The sequence below is a fragment of the Hyposmocoma kahamanoa genome, unplaced genomic scaffold (assembly GCF_003589595.1).
Source record: "Hyposmocoma kahamanoa isolate Upper Pololo Valley unplaced genomic scaffold, ASM358959v1 210, whole genome shotgun sequence".
Lineage (NCBI taxonomy): Eukaryota > Metazoa > Arthropoda > Insecta > Lepidoptera > Cosmopterigidae > Hyposmocoma > Hyposmocoma kahamanoa.
This window is the reverse complement of record NW_020653731.1, coordinates 11455810-11477598: the sequence shown is the minus strand read 5'-3', so window position 1 is coordinate 11477598 and position 21789 is coordinate 11455810. Positions and strand designations below refer to the sequence as shown.

Here is a 21789-nt window from a genome sequence, read left to right as displayed (position 1 = left end):
ATATATTTCGGGTTCTGAAAAATTATGTGGCCAGTGAAAAGGAGATGCCAGCGCCATCTATTGCTTAACGACATCCATCATCACGGATATGCAAAGCAAAAATGTTCACAGTGTTAGACCGTGGCTGTCATATACCTTGAAAAGAAAACTGGCACGCGTGATGTTATACGTGTCGTAACATTGTTGGTTTCTTGTTATTAATGTAGTTTTCTTTAATATTTTTCCCTCTTCTCTTATCCTTGTTTTTTTTTGTTTGTGGTTATAAATCATGAAGTCTTTAGTTGTATGTATTGTATTTGTCAAATATCTAAGGTCGGCGGACTAAGGCACATAATTCAAAATCCAACATCATTCATTTAAATCATTGACTTACAAATAAATGGACGACGACGGGTCTAATACAAAAACCACGAAAAAAATGTCCCAAGTCAACCTATTCAAACGTAGTGACATGTCAAGGAATATGAAAAAGCTAAAACGTTGAATTTAAATTGTAATGTCATCGCAGTACTGTCTAATTTTGCTTGCTTCACTGTCAGTCGAACAAATGAAGACTAGAGCGTGAATGACGCTCTGTATACGATTTTAACGCCCTATAAGTTCGGACACTTTTTAGCGCGGACCCGACGTCCATGTAATTGTAAGTCAATGATTTAAATTAACACATCTACCGGCTAAAGCACATAAATCAAATTCATTTGTTACTTCATAAATTTGTAATTTCATTCTAGAGGCGTTTTTTTCAAATTTATCATTCTCTTCCATTGACTTACAAATAAATGGACGACGGGTCTAATACAAAAACCACGAAAAAAATGTCCCAAGTCAACCTATTCGAAATTTAAATTGTAATGTCATCGCAGTATCGCGCTGTCAGTAGAACAAATGAAGACTAAAGCGGAGTTTGGCGCTCTGTATACGATTTTAGCGCCTTACAAGTGCGGACCCGACGTCCATATGATTGTAAGTCAATGTTCTCTTCATATTTTCCAACACTATAAACAACACAAAAAATATATAATTATATATTAACAAATGAAGCACTTTTTTTACTTATGTGCTTTAGTCCGCCGACCCTGGATATAATGTGTGAACCCTAGAGTTTCTTGCTCGTTCTTGTCGGGGGAATCTGCCTTACGAATGAGCAATAGAGTTTAATGAGTGTGACGATTTCAAGTGTTATTTGCTTACCTATGAAATAAAAATTATTTTTTCTTTGTCTTTGTGTGTTATATAATACGCATTTATTGAACCCTGTAATTTTTATTATTTGTTATGTTTATCTATATATTGCCTGTTCTCCCTGTTGGTTACACCCTATCTTACATAATACTGTATAGTATTTGTAGGGTTGGCAGAGGCGAGTTATATATTTGTTAAATATGCCTAAATAAACTTATTCTTACCAATAAATATCACACATTGCAGACTAGGACCGTGTCAGAAGATATTAACGCAATCCAATTCCGAAAATAGGAAGCGACTTAGAATGTCGGATTTCATACAGGAGTTCGTTTCATAATGTGCAGCCTTAATCGTAATCTTTACGCATTTATATATAATTTAGAATTAGAATGCGTAATTTTGATTTATATGCTCCTAGATTTGTAATGTTTTCTAGCGCGCCGCATAGTGAGGTGGAAAGTGCCATGCTATCGTGGCGCAGTGCCGTAGCGGCGGTGCAGGCCGCACGCAGGAGGGAACTGGCGCCGCATCAGCCCAACCACCCGCAGCGGTACCAGCGGCAGGACCGTGAGTACCCTTGAAAATGTTGTAAACCACCAACGCGCCGTGACCAGGATCACGGCAATAAAATAGGATACTTCGGTCAACAAAAATTTATTTCATAGTTTGAAGGAAAATGAAGGAAAGAAAGGCTGTAACAATAAAAGGTATATAAAAAGACAGGTACAATACTATAAAACACTCCATAACTTAATTACATACGGATATGCTTATGGATGAATATAAAGTAGACACTTACCCCAAAAGGGCCGAGTTATACAGAATTACAGATTGGTATTAACATTAAAATTGGCACATGATTTAGGTTGAGAACTGGTAATAGGATCAAAATTTACAGCTGAACTGCTCGCTACCGCGAATGAGCAGAGTTATGAGAATGGCGAGGCAAAGGAATCAAAGAACGATTCAAAATTTGAAAACAAGTAACCAGAGATACTGTGATAAAAAGGTGGGATGACGATGTAAGGAGGTCACATTGTCACACCCTTGTAGACACTAGGCACTGTACCTGCACCCCGGACGCTCCATCCGAGGCACTAGCCTCTTGAGAACTTGATCAAGTCCGTGACAACGGTCTGTGACATACATGGGTTGATCCGGTCAGGACTTGAACTTTGTTTTGTTGTATTATAATACCAAGTCACGGAGCGACTTCACCGTCACTTTCCATCAGGTGAGATGGAGGTCAAATGCGCACTTACATTTCGACTCATCCGAAGAACAGAGTCCGATGTGATTATATAGCGAAAAGAGAATAAGTACGTTACAGAATAATTTCATTATTCAAACTTAAGGCCTACGTAAAGGTGTTTTGAGAATTTATATATCTTGTTTCGTTTCGGAAATTATAAAATTGAACAATAGTCGATTTGACATTCACAGCGAAGAAGAACGAACGAAATGTACTATGTCCTGAGAATAAGTAGCCTTGCACATAGACCTTTGTTCTACGGATGTGTCGATTTAATAAAAAAAAAACTTAGAGGCACTGCCTCACATTACTGCATGCCGGTAGAAAAAGGGAAATACTGCCACTTTACACATTACTGCGTTTAAGTTTTGAAGGTTATGTGCTGGTGAAATTGCAGACACATGGTATTTGTCAACTTATGCCTCAGGGTGACGGGCGCAGTGGCAATGCAATTATTATAGACAGGCGTGTCGCTTACCATCAAGCGCACGACTTGTTCGTCCCGTCACATGGTAACATAACAAAAAATCAGTTAAATACAATAACCCTACCGTCTATCGGGCCCGTGAGTTCCTCTTAGCTTCATCGTGGGATGAAATCGACCACGGCTACTAGAGCCCCTCCGCCACGACAAGGTGGGAACCCATTACGGGGGGTTTTCTTTTAAACCTAACCTAACCGAACCTAATCGTGTCTTTGCGATAAACATTCAACATATCCTGAAAGAACAACTGTTTCTTTATAATTCGGTTTTCGGTGTAATGAAAATTTGAACAAATTTGTGAAAAATTTGTGATAGGTTACCATTTTTAAGACTTTAAAAGCCTAAAATATAGGAATGTTAATTTAATTAGTCTTGTATTAAAATAAATGAAAATTTTGAACAAAATCCAGACTTTATTTAAAATAACAAGAGATTTCCATGTTACTTGTAAACAATGGGACGTTCGGAAACTTTCATTCGATAACTGTGTTCTGAATAACGTTTGTATCCTTTGCCGGTCCAGAAGCTCGAGTAATCGTACGGGTGTGACGTCATTTCGGTTCGGTTTCGAATACGACAGTTTGACGCTCGATTCGGGTGTTGTGAATAAAAATGAAAAGAAATCGGTCGACAACTGAGTTATCGTAAGGTTCTGAATCGACCCCCAGATCAGGTATCTTAGGGCATCGAGTGTACACAAGTAGCAGAGCAACGGAATGTAGTCCAGCGTCCTTGAAATCGTAATAAGAATGGAAGTATGATATGGATTGTGAAACCTTGCAGCCACCCTGCAGCTGGCCGAGGCGGTGAAGCAGCTGGGCGCGTGTGCGCGGCGGGCTCGCTGCGCCATGTGGTGCGACCTGACGCTGACCGTGGCGCTGGCGCCGCCGCCCTCGCCGCACCACCAGGCCGTCGCCAAGGCCGTGAGTCCAGCAGCCGCACCAGACCCGATTTGGAAAGCTCGTCGCCCGAATTGCTTCTACCGGAAATCGAATCGGGACCTCTTCGTCCAGCGTCTATGTTGTGAACCCTTGGGCCACCGAGGTCGAATAAGGCTATCGGCGCATGATATAACCCACATTAATTTTTTTTAAATTGAAATTATTCTAAATTAAAGACTGCAGCATATTAACCTACACATTGACGGATCTTGTTCTGTTGCATTGAGGCTATATTCGAACAAAATTGTATAGCTTCATCTGCTATACATAATTATTTTATATTCAGATGCCATTTTGATGCATATAAAGTATTAATTTTTTTTTTTTATAATAATGAAGTAATATTGTAGAAAAGGAAATGTGGGTTACACCACTTTGTCACGCAAAATAGGCGCCTTGTCGTCGAGTTGCGGACACCAGCCCGTTACACCAAGTACCAAGTACACCACTTTGTGCTCATGGAAGAATGACATAAGCGGAATTACGTCAAATATGTTTATTGCTCCATTAGATACAGAAAAAAAAAATCCACATCCTTTCCAATTGGAGGATTATTTTTTTCTGTGCCTAATGGAGCAATAAACATATTTGACGTAATTCATCTTATGCCATTCTCCATGAGGGGTGTACAATATTTTAAAAAAAATATCGCACCTGTATTAAGAATAACTAAATAAGATAGAAAAGTGATCGTGATTAGAAAAGATCCTCTTCAGATATATGATTCATCGAGAGATGAAAATAACCACTAAGAAACAAAAAGTGGCATAACTTAAATCCGGGACTGAAACAGGTATTAGTAACAATAGAGGTCCTTATGAAGGAGTTCGTCACCAACACCATATCTGTATTACCTGTTTGTCACATGTCAGCACGCATCGGCACTGCTTACGTATCATACGCGTTTTTATGAGATATTATTATATTTTATCAGTCCCTTGATATGCATATTGTTGATAAGTAGGATCCAACCCTAAAAACTATCAGCAAATTTACAATGCAATTCTGGTTATTTCTTCCACCCCGTAAACGAGATTCAAGCTCCGTTCATCCCAGTAAAAAATATTGTAACATATGGACCGATTGGAAAAGGAGAACGATTATTTCAAGTAACCGTTCCCTCTACATTGGCAATATAATGGCTATATAATATTCTATTACAGAGCGAAAGTTCGTCGTCGACACAAGTAAACCCGCCGAAGACAGCCGCTCAGGAGAGCAACAACGCGACGAACAACAAACAGTCCATCGACAATAAAGAGGTAAACTTGTTTCTCACTGTTAAAGGTCTGCAGCGAGAAAATAATCTTACTATGTTAGCTGCTATAGTAAGATTATTTTCTCGGTACAGACTCAGCCGTAAATTTGTGGAAGCGGGATAGCGGTATTCCTCTCTCATCTCTCACCAGTAGGATGCAGGCCTATTGTGAAAGCGCAAGGCTTTGCATTACTGCAGTTGTGCAGTTAATAAACGCTATTGATATAGGTGACGTTTAATTTTTGTTGTAATAGTGAAAGTAGGAATAAATTTATGAGTTGGAGGCGTCCCACGTTTTCCAAGGGCTGAGATTCGTCTTCTACATAAAGGTTACTACACGATGTTTTATTTTACCGTTAGCCAAAGGTATTGTATACTTAAATTTTTTGTAAAAAAAATTGATACGTAAAATTTACAAAATAATTACGTGCCGCCACATAGATTCGAACTGGGGGCCTACCACAATCTATTAAAACAATATTATTTTAACCTTACATTGACTTTTCGTACCATGACGCGCTTAAAGTAAGTTTGTTACAATGTAAAACTAAGATGTTTTATTGGCAGATTTGTGACTATTCATTCACTCAGTTCGTACTATGACACGACTTTAATATTAAAGTAATATTGTTTTTACGTCAAATTTAGCAATCTTAAAATAGTTACTCGGGCGCAGTAGAAACAATATTATTTTCGAATTTATTATCTAAGTATTGACTTGTAGTGATTAAAAGTTATGTTGAAATTATTTATTCACATAAATCTCTTCAATATTTTGTTTATTTTTTTATTTAATAATACATTGGAAATAATTTCTCGTTAAATAAAAATACGCTATGTTTATTTCGTAAAATTATAACAGCGACATCTATATGCTTCTTGGCGACACTAACAGTTGACACTAGACTATAATTCCGAATTCACAACGTAACTATCAAGACTCAGCTTGTTTTATTTATTTTTCTACATGAAAATGCGGAAAAATAATTGAAAACAACGTAGTTTTGATAGATTTTATTATTACATACTTTTCTTTTTTTAACAGTTAAAATTCTCTGAATGTAAATAACATTAAATATTTAAACATTATACTACTATAAGACGATTCGAAACATCGAAAAAAAGAGATGGCATTCAAAAGAGCAAATGCAAAAGAGATTGACATTGGAAATTACATATATTCATATAGCGTAATTTCTTTCCTTATTTTAGTAAGGAATAGACAATATTGAGAAATTATTCGTTCTTTCAATTACTTTTGCAATAATACATTGCTTGGTTGACAGGTTTGTCATGGTACGAATACGAGTAACATTTTAATAAGCTTACTTTAAGCTTACATTGAAATACGATTGTTTTTGGAAAGATTAGGAAATTTAAGGAAAATCAGGGAATTTAAGGAAAGATTGTTTTAGGCCCCCAGTTCCCCTTTCAATTGAGAAGCAACTTCTTCCACTGGGCTACCACCGCTTTAAAATGTATATAACAATAATCTTAAATCTCAAACAACAACAGGAAAAGCCATCAACCGAAGCGAAAGACACGAAGACAGAGAAACTGACAACCAAGCAGTCCGAAAAACAACCGGACAAGAACCAGAACCAGCAACGTCGGCAGCAAAACTACCGTAAGTTGCAACGGAACGACTTCTACCAGAAGAACCAGAGGTACGACAATCGGTTTACACATAATCGCCACCCGTATTACTTAGCCACGGGACCTATTAACTAAGATATAACTTTTTATAAGTCACATTAAAGCTAGCTAGTCAGCTTAACCATCGCCATGTCGAAGAAGTAATTCTTTCTATTGTGAACAATAGTGGTGCCTGACTGTTAGCTTTTACATAAATTACGTCACAGGGAAATATATATAAAGGCCCAAAGACGTCAATTCGGCCAAACGCAAAATAAACTTAAAACTCAATGCATTTGCCTATTTTTGTTATCACTATTAAAATAAAAGTACATACAGATTCTTCAAAATAGTGACAGCTTTACAACAAATTCGATATAGAACGTTTTGTAACAAAACGTTGCTAGACAACCAATGATGGCTTGTGTGAAGAACACTTTTGTCAATGTTCATTATTTAGACTAGCTCTGCCCACGGCTTTGTAGCGGTGTTTTTTATTTATAAATTATTACAAAACTACATAAACTTCAAATTTAAAAATCATTAGCGCTGACACAGTTTTATTAATAATTAATAACTGATATTTTTTATGTTGGTTTTAAATAACTTGCCTATTTGTGCCGCCAAGCAGGAATGTTAGCATTTGAAGGGTAAGTTAAAGGGTGCTGGTGAAATTACAGGCACATGGGACTTGTCAACTTATGTCTCAGGGTGACGGGCGCTGTGGCAGTGCCCCCCAGATCTTTGCGATTTAAAGCTCTGAGTGGCACTGCAACTGTTATGGACAGGCGTGTAGCTTCCCATCAGGCACACGACTTGTTCGTCCCGTCACTTGATACTATATAAAAAAAAGTTCAAAAGTGCATGAATGTTTGCAATCTCTTTGCAAATGACACAGTTTTATAAATAATTAATTACTGATTATTTCTGTTGAATAGTATTCATAACAGACATGGCTTCAAGATTAGTATTATCAATAGCCTCATCAGTAATTGTCGTAACTGTCAAAACCGTCTGAGGTGAAAACTCTATAAATCATATGTTTTTGTTTGTCGGCATTTATTCTACATCGAATTTGGCGAAAGTATAAATCTCCTGCCATGTTCTTTCTGATAACTTTAAAATTAATTTTATTTTGCGTTAACCAGTATTGACGTCAATGTGCAAGAGTATTATAATGTTATTATCAAGTAACATTGGTAATTGTGAGTAAAATAAAAAAAAAAGTTTTAACGTGACATAATTTACGTATTGTCCTTAAACTTTTATACAAGTTCTGATTGTTTCAAAATACCTGTTAAGACGTATGGTAAACTTTAGTTTTTGGATCGTAAACAAATATTGGTTGTTAACAATCTGTTTTATTAATAATAAAATCTTAATAAATATGACTACATTACACATAGACTTTAGTATCAGACAATAGTGATAGGAGATAAAACTAGTGTGTTAAAATCGAGGTTGGTTAAAAAAGCCACCAATAACCACGATTTATGACCAGAACAATTATCTAAGGAACAATGTTTGTACAAACTACTACTTATAGAATGAAAAAAAAATATATAAAAAGATTCATTAATTTTTTAAATATTTTTAAAGTTGCATAGGGGTGGGACTTCACTAGTCAGCACGTATTCGCATCAAGCATGCTGATGCGTACTAACGATATGGGGTTTGACGCTAACATACTACAAATTTTAGCTTTTTGTAGAATTTTCTTGTTGGTTTTTTTTTTTGCTTATTAAGGCTTCTAGAAGTAAATTTCGGTAATTACGTGTTATTTAGCCATAGGGGAAAATCCGTTACTTTTACATTTCATAAGTCAAAGAAAGATATCAAGAAAGTAACCAATATTGTAGTGATTTGGTTGTCTTTTATTGGTTAGTTTTAAGCCTTTATTGTGAAAAACGCTCATTGATTAATTGACGCCAATATATCAAACCTTTATTAACTTAAAGATCTACTTTTGTTATACATTTAAAGTTGTTATCCAGTGAAATCTTTATTACGATCCAAAAACAAAGTATTTTCAATCTTCGATATGACGTTACGACTTTATTATAAACGTATTTATTAACAATGTTAGAAAATTTACAAAAAGGAACTTTATTCTAAAGAGCTTTATGGTGTTATGTCACGGGATTGTTTCTGTAAATAAGTCCAAAATTCTAAAAGTCTAATGTTGGTTATACATTAGTGCGTATTTTTCTTATAATAAATTTTCTAACATATAAATAATGTATTAACTCGGATTTTTCTCGCATGTAAGCGTAAACTTTTCTACGGCATTTATATTATAGTTCAAAACAAGCTACTTGTGTATAGAAAGTGATCTCAATGAAAACCATCAATTTTGAATTGACGGCAGCAAAGTTAAAACAGCTATCTGAAAAAAGGTGGATAAAGCTAACTAAATTGAGTTTGAATAACAGACATTGAAAAGCACAAAATGTAGACTTTTATCAAAAAGTATTTTTTTTGTAAATAACCGTGTACTCTTCTGCCTTCAAAGAATTGTTGCGAGAAAACACAAAATATTCGTATACAAAATCGAATATTCTGTACACAAGCTGGTGCGTCTTTAATGAACCTATTTATGGAATTCAGCCTCTGCATTTTATACAAAAATCGTATTAAAGACGTCGACAACCTAAACTTATAAATTTGCCTGTTTGAGGATTGTGAAGGTCACATCACATGTGACATATGAGTGTAGGCGATATGGCATTTACACTGCGTCGATAATGAACCGGCCATCTATATGAACATCGTCAGCTTACTGCATTGCATGTGTGATAGGTTTAGAAAATAATAACAGTAATTACTTTAAAACTTGAAAGGTTGTCGACAAACTATTACAATCGGAAATACATTCCTAACCAAAAAGTAAAATTTTAACCACGAAGCACAGGAAATCTTTTTCACTTAGGTTTTGACAGTATTGTTGTGAGAAAGAGGTCGATGCAATCTCTTTACATCATATCAAGAATATTTAATTTAAACAAATTACGCGATGCACTTTTTAAAAAAACATGCATTTATGAACTTTCAAATTTACTGAAGTACATATTTTGAATTATGCATTAAAGCGTTTTGATACACAATTGTGATTGTACGACATTTACATCACACGAAAATAACTTTAAAGGTCAATATGTATAAGTTCGTATAAGTCTAGGGATAGCATCATCATGTTGCACCTTCGCAAAATTGCTAATCAAGCGACGGTATTCACGAGTTTGTTGTATATACAAAAAGCAAACAAAAACCTGAATTGATGTCATAAAAATCAGCAAATATTGTACTGACTGATGATGCACGATCACCCTTAGACTTGTTTACAAATAATTTCGAACAAACAAAAAGTCATAAAAAGTGTATTCGTAATAAAAGACTTAAGACAGGTATAATAGAGACCACAATTATTATAATAGTTAAAAAGAAACGTTTATCTAAAATATAGATGTGTGTAGGTTAGTTCGTATGGCAGTATCCGAACCTGCGTTTTTATAATCGTGCTTGGCTGAAAATGTTTAATAATAAAAAAGTATTATTGTCCGTATGGCGGTAGATTTACTTACCAGGTTTACGTCTCAGTCGTAAATGAATTTCTATAGTCTTTCCAAGCGTTTGGAAACTTTGACTGTTACTCTGGTAATATCGATGTAGGTACGTTTGTCTTAATCAGTAATTGGTGTTTAGGAAATGTAATTAAGAGTGCAATGGAGCAATAATTCACTTTTTGCAGGTTGGTCCTATTGTTGATTGCACTTACCGATGATTTCCTTTTGAACCGCTACCACTATTAATGGTACAACTGGTACTAGCCTGTTACGCCCGTGAAAAGTAATATCACATAGGAGTAGAAAAGCGGTTTTAGTAAATGGCTAAGAAAATAAATGCACCAAAACTTAATATATTAACAGACACATGGGACTTGTTAACTTATATCTCAAGGTGACGGGCGCAGAGTCAGTGCCCATTGCGATTTAAAGTTCTGAATGGCACTGCAACTGTTATGGATAGGCGTGTCGCATACCACCAGGCGTCCGATTTGTTCGTCACGCCACTTGGTATTATAAAAAATAATAATAATATTCAGTACTAGTTAAATGAACAATGCCAATATCATCATAAATGTCTATGACATTAATTTTTATAGGCAGTTTGACACGAATCAAATTAATCTATAATTTTCAAATGGCCCGTAAAAGCGAAAGTCATTCAACACAGGTTAAAAAAATACTCTTTAAATGTGCTTATAGGACTGAAGGGATGTACCTACTCGATAGTATGCTTCAGCACCGTGTGTGTTGATGCGTGCTGATAGGTGTAGTTCAGTCTTAAACTTATTATCTGTGCCTTTTATAGCTTTTTCGGTTGTGTCAGGCAACCGATAATGAAATAATAATTTCGTGTCAATTTTATTGATGTGATTAGTTACTTACTAATAAGGTACTCCTGTTTTCATTTTCATTAAACACCATTTATTGATTTTGTACAATATTTATGTCTTAATATTGGCTAGTTTACTAATAACACTTGCCAAATTTTTTTTTGTTTGGTGCGATCGATTCACTTCTATAATGCCTAGTCCAAACTTTGATAAAAAAAATTGCTAAATGGAGATCTACTTATTTACTTTGTAGACTCTACAATTTATATTCTGTTAACTTAAGAAATAAAGTGTTTGTAACGGCTTCGGAAGTAGGCAGATTCTAGTCATTAGACCACATTCGAAAATAAAACCTGACTGATAAAAAGAATCGCTCGCACCAAAACAAAAAGAAAAACTTTAAATGTGATGTTTCTACGTTAATACTAGTTGACACTATTTTAATATATCACGTTTCGTGCAAATAACAAAAAAGTATATAAAATGAAGTTATGAACTACTAGCGTATAAGTGTACTAGTTTTTATTTATTTTGTGTTTCAATAATTTTTTTTTTATAGTACGGTTAGGTGTAGGTGGTAACGGAATTGATCTTTAAGAGTTGTTGCTTTGCTAGAGGGATCGGCTAGTTTTCGTCAATTCTTAATTTTATGTGTGTAATTTAGCGTATATTCTTGTGGTTTAAGGGACAATAAGAACTCAAAAGTGTGCTTTAAAAGTCCATACAAAGTATTAAAATCAAAGTTGAATATTAGGGTAGAATCCCACTTACATGAGGTCCTCGTCCATACTAATAAAGCAATTTTGTATATGGCATATCATCAGCACGCTCGATAATGAAGCGTGCTGTACAGTACCCTATATAAAAGACATCTGTTGCAGTGCTGTTGCATGCCCACAAGTGGGGTTTTAACCTTTACTGTTAATACAACGAATAGTTTCAATAAAAGAACTAAATTGTTTTCAATTCATTGAACATTATACGTAATTCCTATTGACAATTTCAAATTTGAATTTGGAATAAAAAAAAATAAAACGCCATTTATGTGAAGTATACAAACTAATACTTACTAACATATTCAATATCAGCCTGTAGGCGTGAGCAGATATTAATCATGGTACGATACTCAATTGTTACTTTCTTATTTTTAACCCCCGCTTAACTTGTTAAAGCTACACTACAACGATATTTTGTATGGCCTTTTACGCAACATATTTTTGCCAAAGTTTGCAATAAGCATCCCTTACGATCGAAAATAGATCGCATTTGTATTCTGAATAGAACGGCCAAAAGTAGTCGATTTAGTCAGTTCCTCACTATAGTTTAGTTGTTCTTAGTCACAGGAATGTATTACCTGAATTTAGTGGAAAGTTAATATAACGTATTAAACATTTTAACTTTTACCGCACACACGATGTTTTGACGACCATTAATAGGGTGCACTCTTGTATAATTACGGCGTACCTTATCTAGACGCGTAAGAAGACTACCGTGTTATAACACTTCCGTGTTGATAAGTAAATAACTCTTCAGTGAGGAATCACCACACTTATCAACACTTGCGTGTTCCGCTGCGTGTTCCGCTGCGAAAGGCACCACGTCTTCTCCGCTCTTATTACATGGACTTTTTTTGACCGGCTTAATGCGATTCCGTATTGATAAACAAATCAAAGATTGCGTATCTTTTTTATTTGTCTGGTATTGGTAACGTCCAACTCATTCAATGTTATTACCGCCGACGACAAGATCTGAAATCTTCAGTCCTTCAGGGCTGGTTGTCGTTCTAGCCTTAACACACAGCAGTGTTTTGCAGTTGATATAGGCAGGGCGGTGGTATTTACCAATAAAGATTCTTACCACAGGAAAATAATTACGCGTCCGAGCGATTAGTGAAAATCATACAAATATACAGGGTTATTTGTAAAACATTAACAACTTCACAGGACTATATTACAAACATCATAAACAACAAATTTTTTTCCTCGGGTTTTCAGAAAACATAATAAATTTACCAAACACAAAATTTTAAGTTTTTGCTGTATTGTCTGACACTGTGTTTGGTACTAAGTCGTTTAGCAACGCCTCTCGCGTGCTGTCTTGCTAAAAATTATATTTTTATTATTATTAAAAACTAAATTTTTGGTGATAGATGCTTTCCTTTGTTACCGCACAGAGTTTATTTTATAATTTTGTACGAAAAAAATTTCTGATAAATTACTAAAAGCATTTACCAATAACTCAAGAAGACTGCTAATCGCAATATAAGACTGCGTAGTCGGTTATTTAGTACCAATCGGTAAACCAGATGTCGCGACGAGTACCAAATAGCTATTTTTGTAACTAATTCATTCTGACAAGAATTCTCACTAGAACCTTAAGGGCATTGTGGCTTGAACAAGCACATGTCAAATATTAGGCGGAGAGAGAATGGAGAATGTAGATTCTGCCACAAGGCGGATGAAACTCCTGTTCATCTACTCACCCAATGCTACCCCCTGATGGGCGTATGAAGTTCCATACTGGGAAGGCACATGCCACAACCAGACGACATTAAATTTGTCGGAAGTACGAAAGTCCTTCACACTCGTGCACTGTAATTAGTGTTGATCACAATAGATCAGTCAATGATCGCATTGATAAGGGGATGCATAGGCCCTGAATGAAGCCACCCTATACAATGCCCTCTATTGATACATTTTGTCAAAGTTCAGAGAGTAATTTCAGTTCATGATCTGTACTTGAATAATATTACAAGGAAAAAAAACTGACTACCTGTATTTCATATTATAGAGAAAATAATTGATATTCACTGCCATTTACATATTATAAACTACTTCCAGGCTATCGATCAACGCCGTCTAGACATAAGACGGGATTTTGACGTTTTACAGAGTTACGATCTGTGAAGTATTTACATTAGCAGTCCTGTTGAGTTATTGGTAGAGATGAAACGGATAGTGATTTGCCGTATACCGGATATCCGGCGAGCATCTAGATCGGATATCCGGCCACCGGATAGCTGACCCACTGCCGTAAACATGTTGCGACTGGATTACAGCGCGCAACACCGTAATTGATTTATTAGTGAATGATTGCACTTTCACATTGACAATTTGATTTGTTGTGGTGTTGTTATTCGATAATACAAAGAAATATATAAAAGAAATATATTAACAGAAAAAAAAATCGCAAAGTTGGATCTACTTTGATAATAAATATCACCAACTTTTACCACTTAATGCAGAAAAACTGGTGTTCATCCACCATAATTTGCCTTTATTGTAATTTGAGTATACTAAATTTACAGATAACGTTATCTCTGGCCGGATAGGTCGGACACCGGATAGTTACCGGATATCCGTTTCATCTCTAGTTATTGGTCCATGATTAAAAGTCGTGGAACAAAGTTGTTGTTTATGATGTTAGTAATTAGTACGTAGTCCTGCGAGATTGTTCGTATTTTACTAATAACCTTGTAATATTTCTTTAGTTTCTGGTTGTTCTTCTTCAGCACCAAGAGTGATCGCTTGCAGTCCCTAAATGCTAAAAGCATTGTGTGTGCCGAAGACTATATTTATTTTTCCAGTGCACAAATATTACCTGCAATTAAATAAGCTGCTACTGAAAATAGGTAAAACCAAAAGTTATCTTCCATTTTAAGTTTCATTGTTTAGTTTATAAGTAAAAAATGGTTAAAGATACGTTATTTTTTTGTGTTTAACTTGTATATTATGAATTCATTTGACGGTAAGGCGTTTGACATACGCTCGTTGTAATAACGTCGCATGACTGTAGTGCCTTTTCTAATGCATGCATTTTATAATCCTGTGCCGTGCAATAGAGTGACATATTGTACAACGTATGGTGTTCATTTGCAATTATCTCGAATATATAAAAATATACAAAAAAATGTATATGCTTCAAATATTTAACTCTTGATTTAATTAAAAATACTAGCGTCCAATGTTACACAAGTTTATGTCCTATTAGCACTATGTAAAAGTGCTTTTCGCATACGCTGACGCTGCGTTTTGTTATCTAAATCAAAAGATTATTAATTTTGCTCTGTATTTGATTGTAATATTACACTATTTACTAATATCTATTCATATATAGTAATTGTATTTATTGCGTCATATTTTGAAATTGTTATGAGTAATCTTTGAATTATTATAAATTTATTTATTATAGTATTCTCCGATGTTAAAATGTACGTGACATTAACTTATAAATTTATAAATTAAATTAAAATGCACAGTTAAAAATAAAAACAATATAAATGTATAAAAAACAAAATGTATATAATAAATTTGCCTTACAATTTTGCAAATGAACATCGTATATAAATAAATAAATACATTTTTAAAAAGTCAAACATGGAACGCAATATTTCGTCGTGTACAAAAATAAATCGAAAGTTGTTGTTTAAAAGTTGATTTTCTAGATTTTAGTTCGCTGATATTATTAAGTTTATATCTTTCGTTCACTTATGATGCATTTCCTTATGAATTAGAGTATTTATTGATTGTTTAAAAAGTTTATGAAACAAGATAGTTTTGCGGATCGGCTAAATTGAAATTCATTACAAGGGGTTGGTTTAGAGGAAAGAAGGCATAATTATTTACCTTATTTATTTATTATAAAGATTAATTTATTGGAGCAAAATCTCTTGAAGTAAACCAGTGATGTTTTGCTTAACATAATTTTTAAATAAGAAAAGTTCGTGTCACAATAAGGCTTATTCCAAGTCAGATCCAAAATAACTTTTCAATAGGCCTTAAGCTCTTCTTGGGTGTCGAACCTTCTTGCAAGACTTACGTTTTCCCAATTGTGCTATTAAGTACATAATGTAATGTTCAACTCCCACCCAACCCCACGCATAATGCTTCCATATTTTGATATATTTAAAAAGGAAACAGTACAATCGATTCGCACTTAGAAATATTTTATTATATAGGAAATATATCCAATTTCTTAAATAAAAATATATATAGCACAATAAATGTTTAGTTTCATAGCAAATTTCAGTAATTAGTTAATTATTTCTTTCATACTGATTCTAACTTGAGTCTTCACTGTTTTCCAATGTTGCCATATATAGTAACTATTTACCTCAGACTCTTTATTCTATCTTTGATAGGGCAAAATATATTAAACACTCGCATTAATTACATGACAAGGATAATAAAAGTTTTGTTGAATAAGGGTCAAAACAGATTGATCAGCATAAGCATCTTCAGCACTCTTATATATGCGTGTTGCTCCAACGCGTGCTGAACAATATATTCATAAACATTTAGAAGTAAGGTTTGACCTTCAGAGGTCAAATAAACCTTGCAATGTCCTTGTCGATTTGAGTAAAACGTCGTTCCATCGCCATTTAAAAGGCGTTATATGTTTAAATGAATTTAATATACACTTTTTATTAGTTTCAATGAAATGTTTAGTGTTGTTACAAAAAACAAGAGCTTGAACTATTCTAAAGCTAAAGAAATAAAGGTGAATTACGTATGTTTAAACATAACAACTTTCAAAAGTTTCAGTATAGTTCACGCTTGTAGTTGTTATTTTCTTTTTTTTATTATTTATTTAGTACCAATTTGACAGATGAATTTATTTACTCGCTTATTATTTTTACACGAAAAGTAAGACGATTTATGAGAAATTAATTTTTCTCTAGCTATGCTTGTAGTGTTAACCTCCATTGTAGAATATAATATGTGTTTAATATAAAATATATAACGAATTGGATAAAGTGCCACAACTAGCTTCTTTTAAATTAGATTTTGGTCTTGGAGCGTTGCTTAATACGTAATTACGGGAAGAATTGTTAAGCGTAAGATTTATAAACAATGGGGTAATAAATAGGCCTACAAAGATACTTTTATACACCAAGCATATCAGCTTTAAAGTTAGATGGCTGTGAATGGGAGTAACATAGTATTAGCCTGAAAGCAACGCTTCAATTTAATTAGGCCTTTATTACATCAAATGCCGACTTAAACGGTTGTTTGTCGTGTTTTAGCATCAATTAGATTGGGCTACTTAGGGTATAAATCTTTTAAACATGATGCAAGATATCCGAATCGGTACAAGCTACCTTGCCAGAGTTATTACAAGTCTGTTAAAATCGCTCATAATAACAAAACCACAAGCGCAAATTGTATTAGCTCAAAGATGTCGTTCCTTCCGTCCATACTATTGGAATTTTTCGCATAGTATAAATAAGCTTCCTACACTACGGACAATACAAGGTTATCTCAGAGAGTCGAGTGTTTGTTGGGAAGACCATTTAGACGCATTTGGATAAAAAATATCGGTCAGCGCTCAATTGCACAAACTCCCTTGTCCTTAATTCTGCATTAAGTAACTTGTCGCAAGTTTTGCTTCAATAAAGTAAAGGACAGTAAAGAACAATATACCGATCGCTTCTGCAACTTTCTGAATATCGATTACGATGTCTCTCTGTCATATCTAATAGACGAAATCGACAGTTATACAAAATATATTCACCTTATAAACTATTTAAAACACTTGCAAGTTTTTTCCGTAAAGTGAAACTGAAACCAATCTCTAAACCCATATTGTGGTGTCCGTTGCGATTGTTCATTGTTAATTTTAAGGCTTACGCTACACTTGTATGAACGAATATCAGCAACCAGCATCTGACATTTATAAAACTTTCTCTTTGTTTGTCTGCGGCGCTGATTGCTGACGCTAGCAAATAAGTGTAGTGTGATCATTAGGATATATACAAAATCGTAATGTTTACCAAATTATTTTTTATTAATAAACAAAACTCTGAGGTGTAACAGTGTCCGTAGATTAGTGCATTTGTATAACCAAAAAATACGTTCTTACCATTTCGCTAAACTTTCTATTCAACCTATATAAACATATTTAACTTTTAAGTTATAGCTCCTATAAGGAAATTCAAATGCTATATAACATTAAAGAAGAAATATTTCAGAATTTCTATATGACCAACGCTTATAAACAGCATATCTTTATCTAAGAATATTGTGTGATATAACCTAATTATAATGAAAATGTCCTTTACTTAGTCTTAATGCCTATTAATACGTGGAATTTTTTCTAAAAATACCAAAACTATTCAGTACTTAATTTAACGCAAATAAAGCTTATAATATAAGTGACTTGATTCTTAAAACTCCTAAAGGTAAAATCAGTAATTCGTCCTCGCGATGTCTATAAAAGCGCTATCTCTTTCTATTTAATATAAAAAAAATTAAATTCTACCCTAATACAAGGTGCTAGATTAATAAGTGTATCTAAAATTCCAATTCGAATAAAATACAAAGAAGTCTATAGATTTTGATAGCGTGCTTTGGCAGCAGGTGCTGTGGGCTGTTAATTAAATTACTCGTAGATAACTAACTCACTGGAGATCAACCACATTTCCGATTTCGTATTTAACCTTGAATTCTGTAATCAGCTAAACAAAGTTAATAAAACTAAATAATATCAATTTTGTTAACACTTTTCTTCCTTCGCTGAATTCCTGGTTGTGTAATAAGTGCGATCTAGGTTAGCTATGACGAACTATCGTTCGTTACGTCGTCGATAAAAAATAATTTTTGAAACGTTTTTCTTATCTGCGTTTGCAAAAACTTTCAAGGGTCAAACGTCACTTGTCGACAAAATCAGTGCTGATGCTTACTTGAACTTTGAACTACAACATTGATATTTTTTAGTTTCTTATTTGGAAGGCATAGTTAACAACCATAGCACTAAAGCCAAATAAATAGACTAAACGCAAGATTACATATTATTATCTAAGAGGACATTTATGAACGCTAGATTTGTAGTTAGTTATAATGCATGGGTAATTTCATATAGCTATTGTTGTTTATTTTTTGTTTTGTTTATTAGTTAGTCAATGTTTTAGACTTGAGATTTTAGTGGATGTAGATTACTGTACACAAACGTATATTTTCGTACAAGGAGCCTATTATAGCCCATTGAGTTTTTTAGTGGGCGCAACGTATAATTGTAATTTATCTTGCACACTGTGAACTGTTTTGCTCCAAAGTCCTGGATGTACAAAATACATGTGACACTACGCTAGCTAGATATTTGTGTTAGGACGTGTTTAGTCATTGGTGGAATACCGTTAGCAAGACTGGTATATTATTTGAATTCGTTTTCAATAGCTCCAAAAGCTATCTCGATGTTGTTGTCTTTAGGAATTCCCATCGTGAATTAGTTACAGTTCCTCGATGATACAGATGCTTGTCTCAGATGTCTGAGATTTAATTTATGTGAATGTGGATCAATATTAGAGCTTTATCGAATTTGATAATAATTTACGGATGAATATTTATAAAAAAAAATGTAATATGAACAAGAAAAAAAATTGTAGAGGAATTTCATAAACTCACTGTTTAGATAGTTAATCTTGCAAGATTGTGTATCGTAGTTGTTTTTTATCTATTTTAAATGATGCTAGTTGTGTGATAGAGTTGATACGAGCCTTTGCCATTAGGTGAAGTTAGTTTGTAGGTGGATATACGGCTCTAAAGCTTATAGTACGAATCTAATAGTTACATGTTTTAATATAACCGTGCATGGTTTAAAGAATCCTCGTTTAGAACAAAGTAACTGTTTAGAATTTATCGATGTGTCAGTCCTTTCAGATTAGGATTATGGTGACGGTTAGAATATGTGAACACGTTGATATAATGTTGGTGTCTTATGAGCCGTTAGAGGCCTAAGCGGCCGATTTGTACTTTGCATCGTGTGCACAAATACTCTGTACTAATTTAAAAAAATGAAGTTTTAATCACTGTTTTTTGATACTAAGGAGACGTAGTTTGGTGGAAATTTTAAGGCTAATGGGATGTTTTATAATTAGTTGCAAATGTTAGTATTTATAGCGGAATGAGTGTGGACAATAACGGTGGTAAGCCTGTTACGTATATTGTGATACATACGAGCCAGTCGCTCCCCGAATCCCCGTGGCGTAACGCGTACCGGGGAGTGCTATACCACCACAGTTTTTAATCTTACTCTATTATTAAGTTTAACATTGCCTGTACGATGTTTTGCCGTACAACACTAGGCAGATTTTTTTCTATTGGGTATTTAGTGGATTTGATTATATTTTGAGCCATTGTTTAGTGCATAGTCTACTAATATTTTTGCTATACGCCAATTCGCAGTAAATAGTTCTGTCCAGTTTATAGGAATGGCATCATGAATTTTTATAATTGAGGACCAAATCTGGTTTTTTGTATTCTATTGTTAGTTGATGGAAAAAGAAATGTTAAAATGAAAATATGGACATACAGGATTTATTTTGCCAGTTCCTCTTAAATGTAAGTGAGAATTTCTAAAATATTTTTATAGTTGGTAAGTGTTGGTAAATTAATTTTTACATTTTAGGTACTGCGTAAGTACACAAGTATTACTCAGGTCTATGAGCGGGAATTCTTTATTACTCAGTTTTTCTCTGTTCAAAATAGTATGGAATTGATGCACCATTAACATGGTTTTTTGTAAGCATACGTATCGAATAGTTAAGTTTAATTGTGGTGCTAAACTACATTTTTGTCGACACCAATAATGTATTTCAATGTATCTTTTAAGTTATAAGTGACAGTTTAAGTAATATTCTGTTAAATAAACAAGAAAAGCTCGGCAAATGTAATGGGATGTTAATATTTTTGTTTTTGGGTATTTTTTTTATTAGAAAACAAACTGAAATCTCACTACATTTAGTCCGGATGTTAAGTGACAATTTTCATTTGTATTTGACATTTAAAGTGTTGTCTGCCATACGAGAAAATAAGTGCAGGTTTCTGTCAACCAAAATATGTTTTTAGCGTTTTTTTAACTAAGATATGTAATACGCATCATTAATTATCATGTATTCAATTAACACCAAAAAGAGTTTATAGTATACAATACGATAAGAGCTTGTTTTCCACGCATTTCGTGTTTCATACCTACAGTATCACTGCCACTGTATGAACGCCTATTAATTTGTGACCTGCATTATGTTTGTTTTACTGTAATTATCTATTGTTATTGTTGTTTTAAGCAGAGCTTTGTAGACGCAAGACACTGTATTTTATTAATAAAATTGTCGATTGAAATTCGCTAGTCCTATAACTCGTGGAACTTTGGATCTGTCCGTTTAAAATGAAATATTAGATGTTTCTAAGATACTTAAAACTGTCGAGTTCTAAAGAGCGAATTCTTTGAATAAAATTTAAAAAAAAATGGTTTTAAAGAAATATATTGAACTGTAAGCGATTACGAAACGCGACTTTAGCATTTATAAGACTCACAGTTATTTGTCCTGTAAGTTTTAAGATTTTTAAATATGCTTCCACACCTGCCTTCACATATTTCATCACCGGTATGTGACTTAGTTGTACTCAGATATGCTCATCAAAAGTATTGCTGTATCATTACCGTTTTAGCATTCAAGGAGTACGCTCAAATGGACCGACGATACAAAATATACTATCTGTGGTGAATATCGAATTTTATGAGCTTATTAAAACTTAATTCAGTGGTATTGCGAGTTATTGTAATGATGTGCTAATGATTATTTGATATTGTACATCTCTAAGAGTACCCGTCTTTTGCTCATTTTTATTCTAATCCAAA

At 33.9% G+C, this 21789-nt stretch overlaps 1 protein-coding gene across 1 annotated transcript in view; it reads left to right on the top strand.

The window, feature by feature from the left end:
• The window catches only part of LOC113227464, a 26535-nt gene extending 19264 nt beyond the window's left edge, over positions 1–7271 (top strand). The window contains exons 7-10 of the mRNA XM_026460402.1: positions 1622–1752; positions 3705–3844; positions 5026–5124; positions 6636–7271. Coding sequence (XP_026316187.1) covers positions 1622–1752; positions 3705–3844; positions 5026–5124; positions 6636–6851 — 586 coding nt within the window. The 3' untranslated portion in view covers positions 6852–7271. The remainder of the gene's footprint in view (positions 1–1621; positions 1753–3704; positions 3845–5025; positions 5125–6635) is intronic.
• The last annotated feature ends 14518 nt before the right edge of the window (positions 7272–21789 follow it).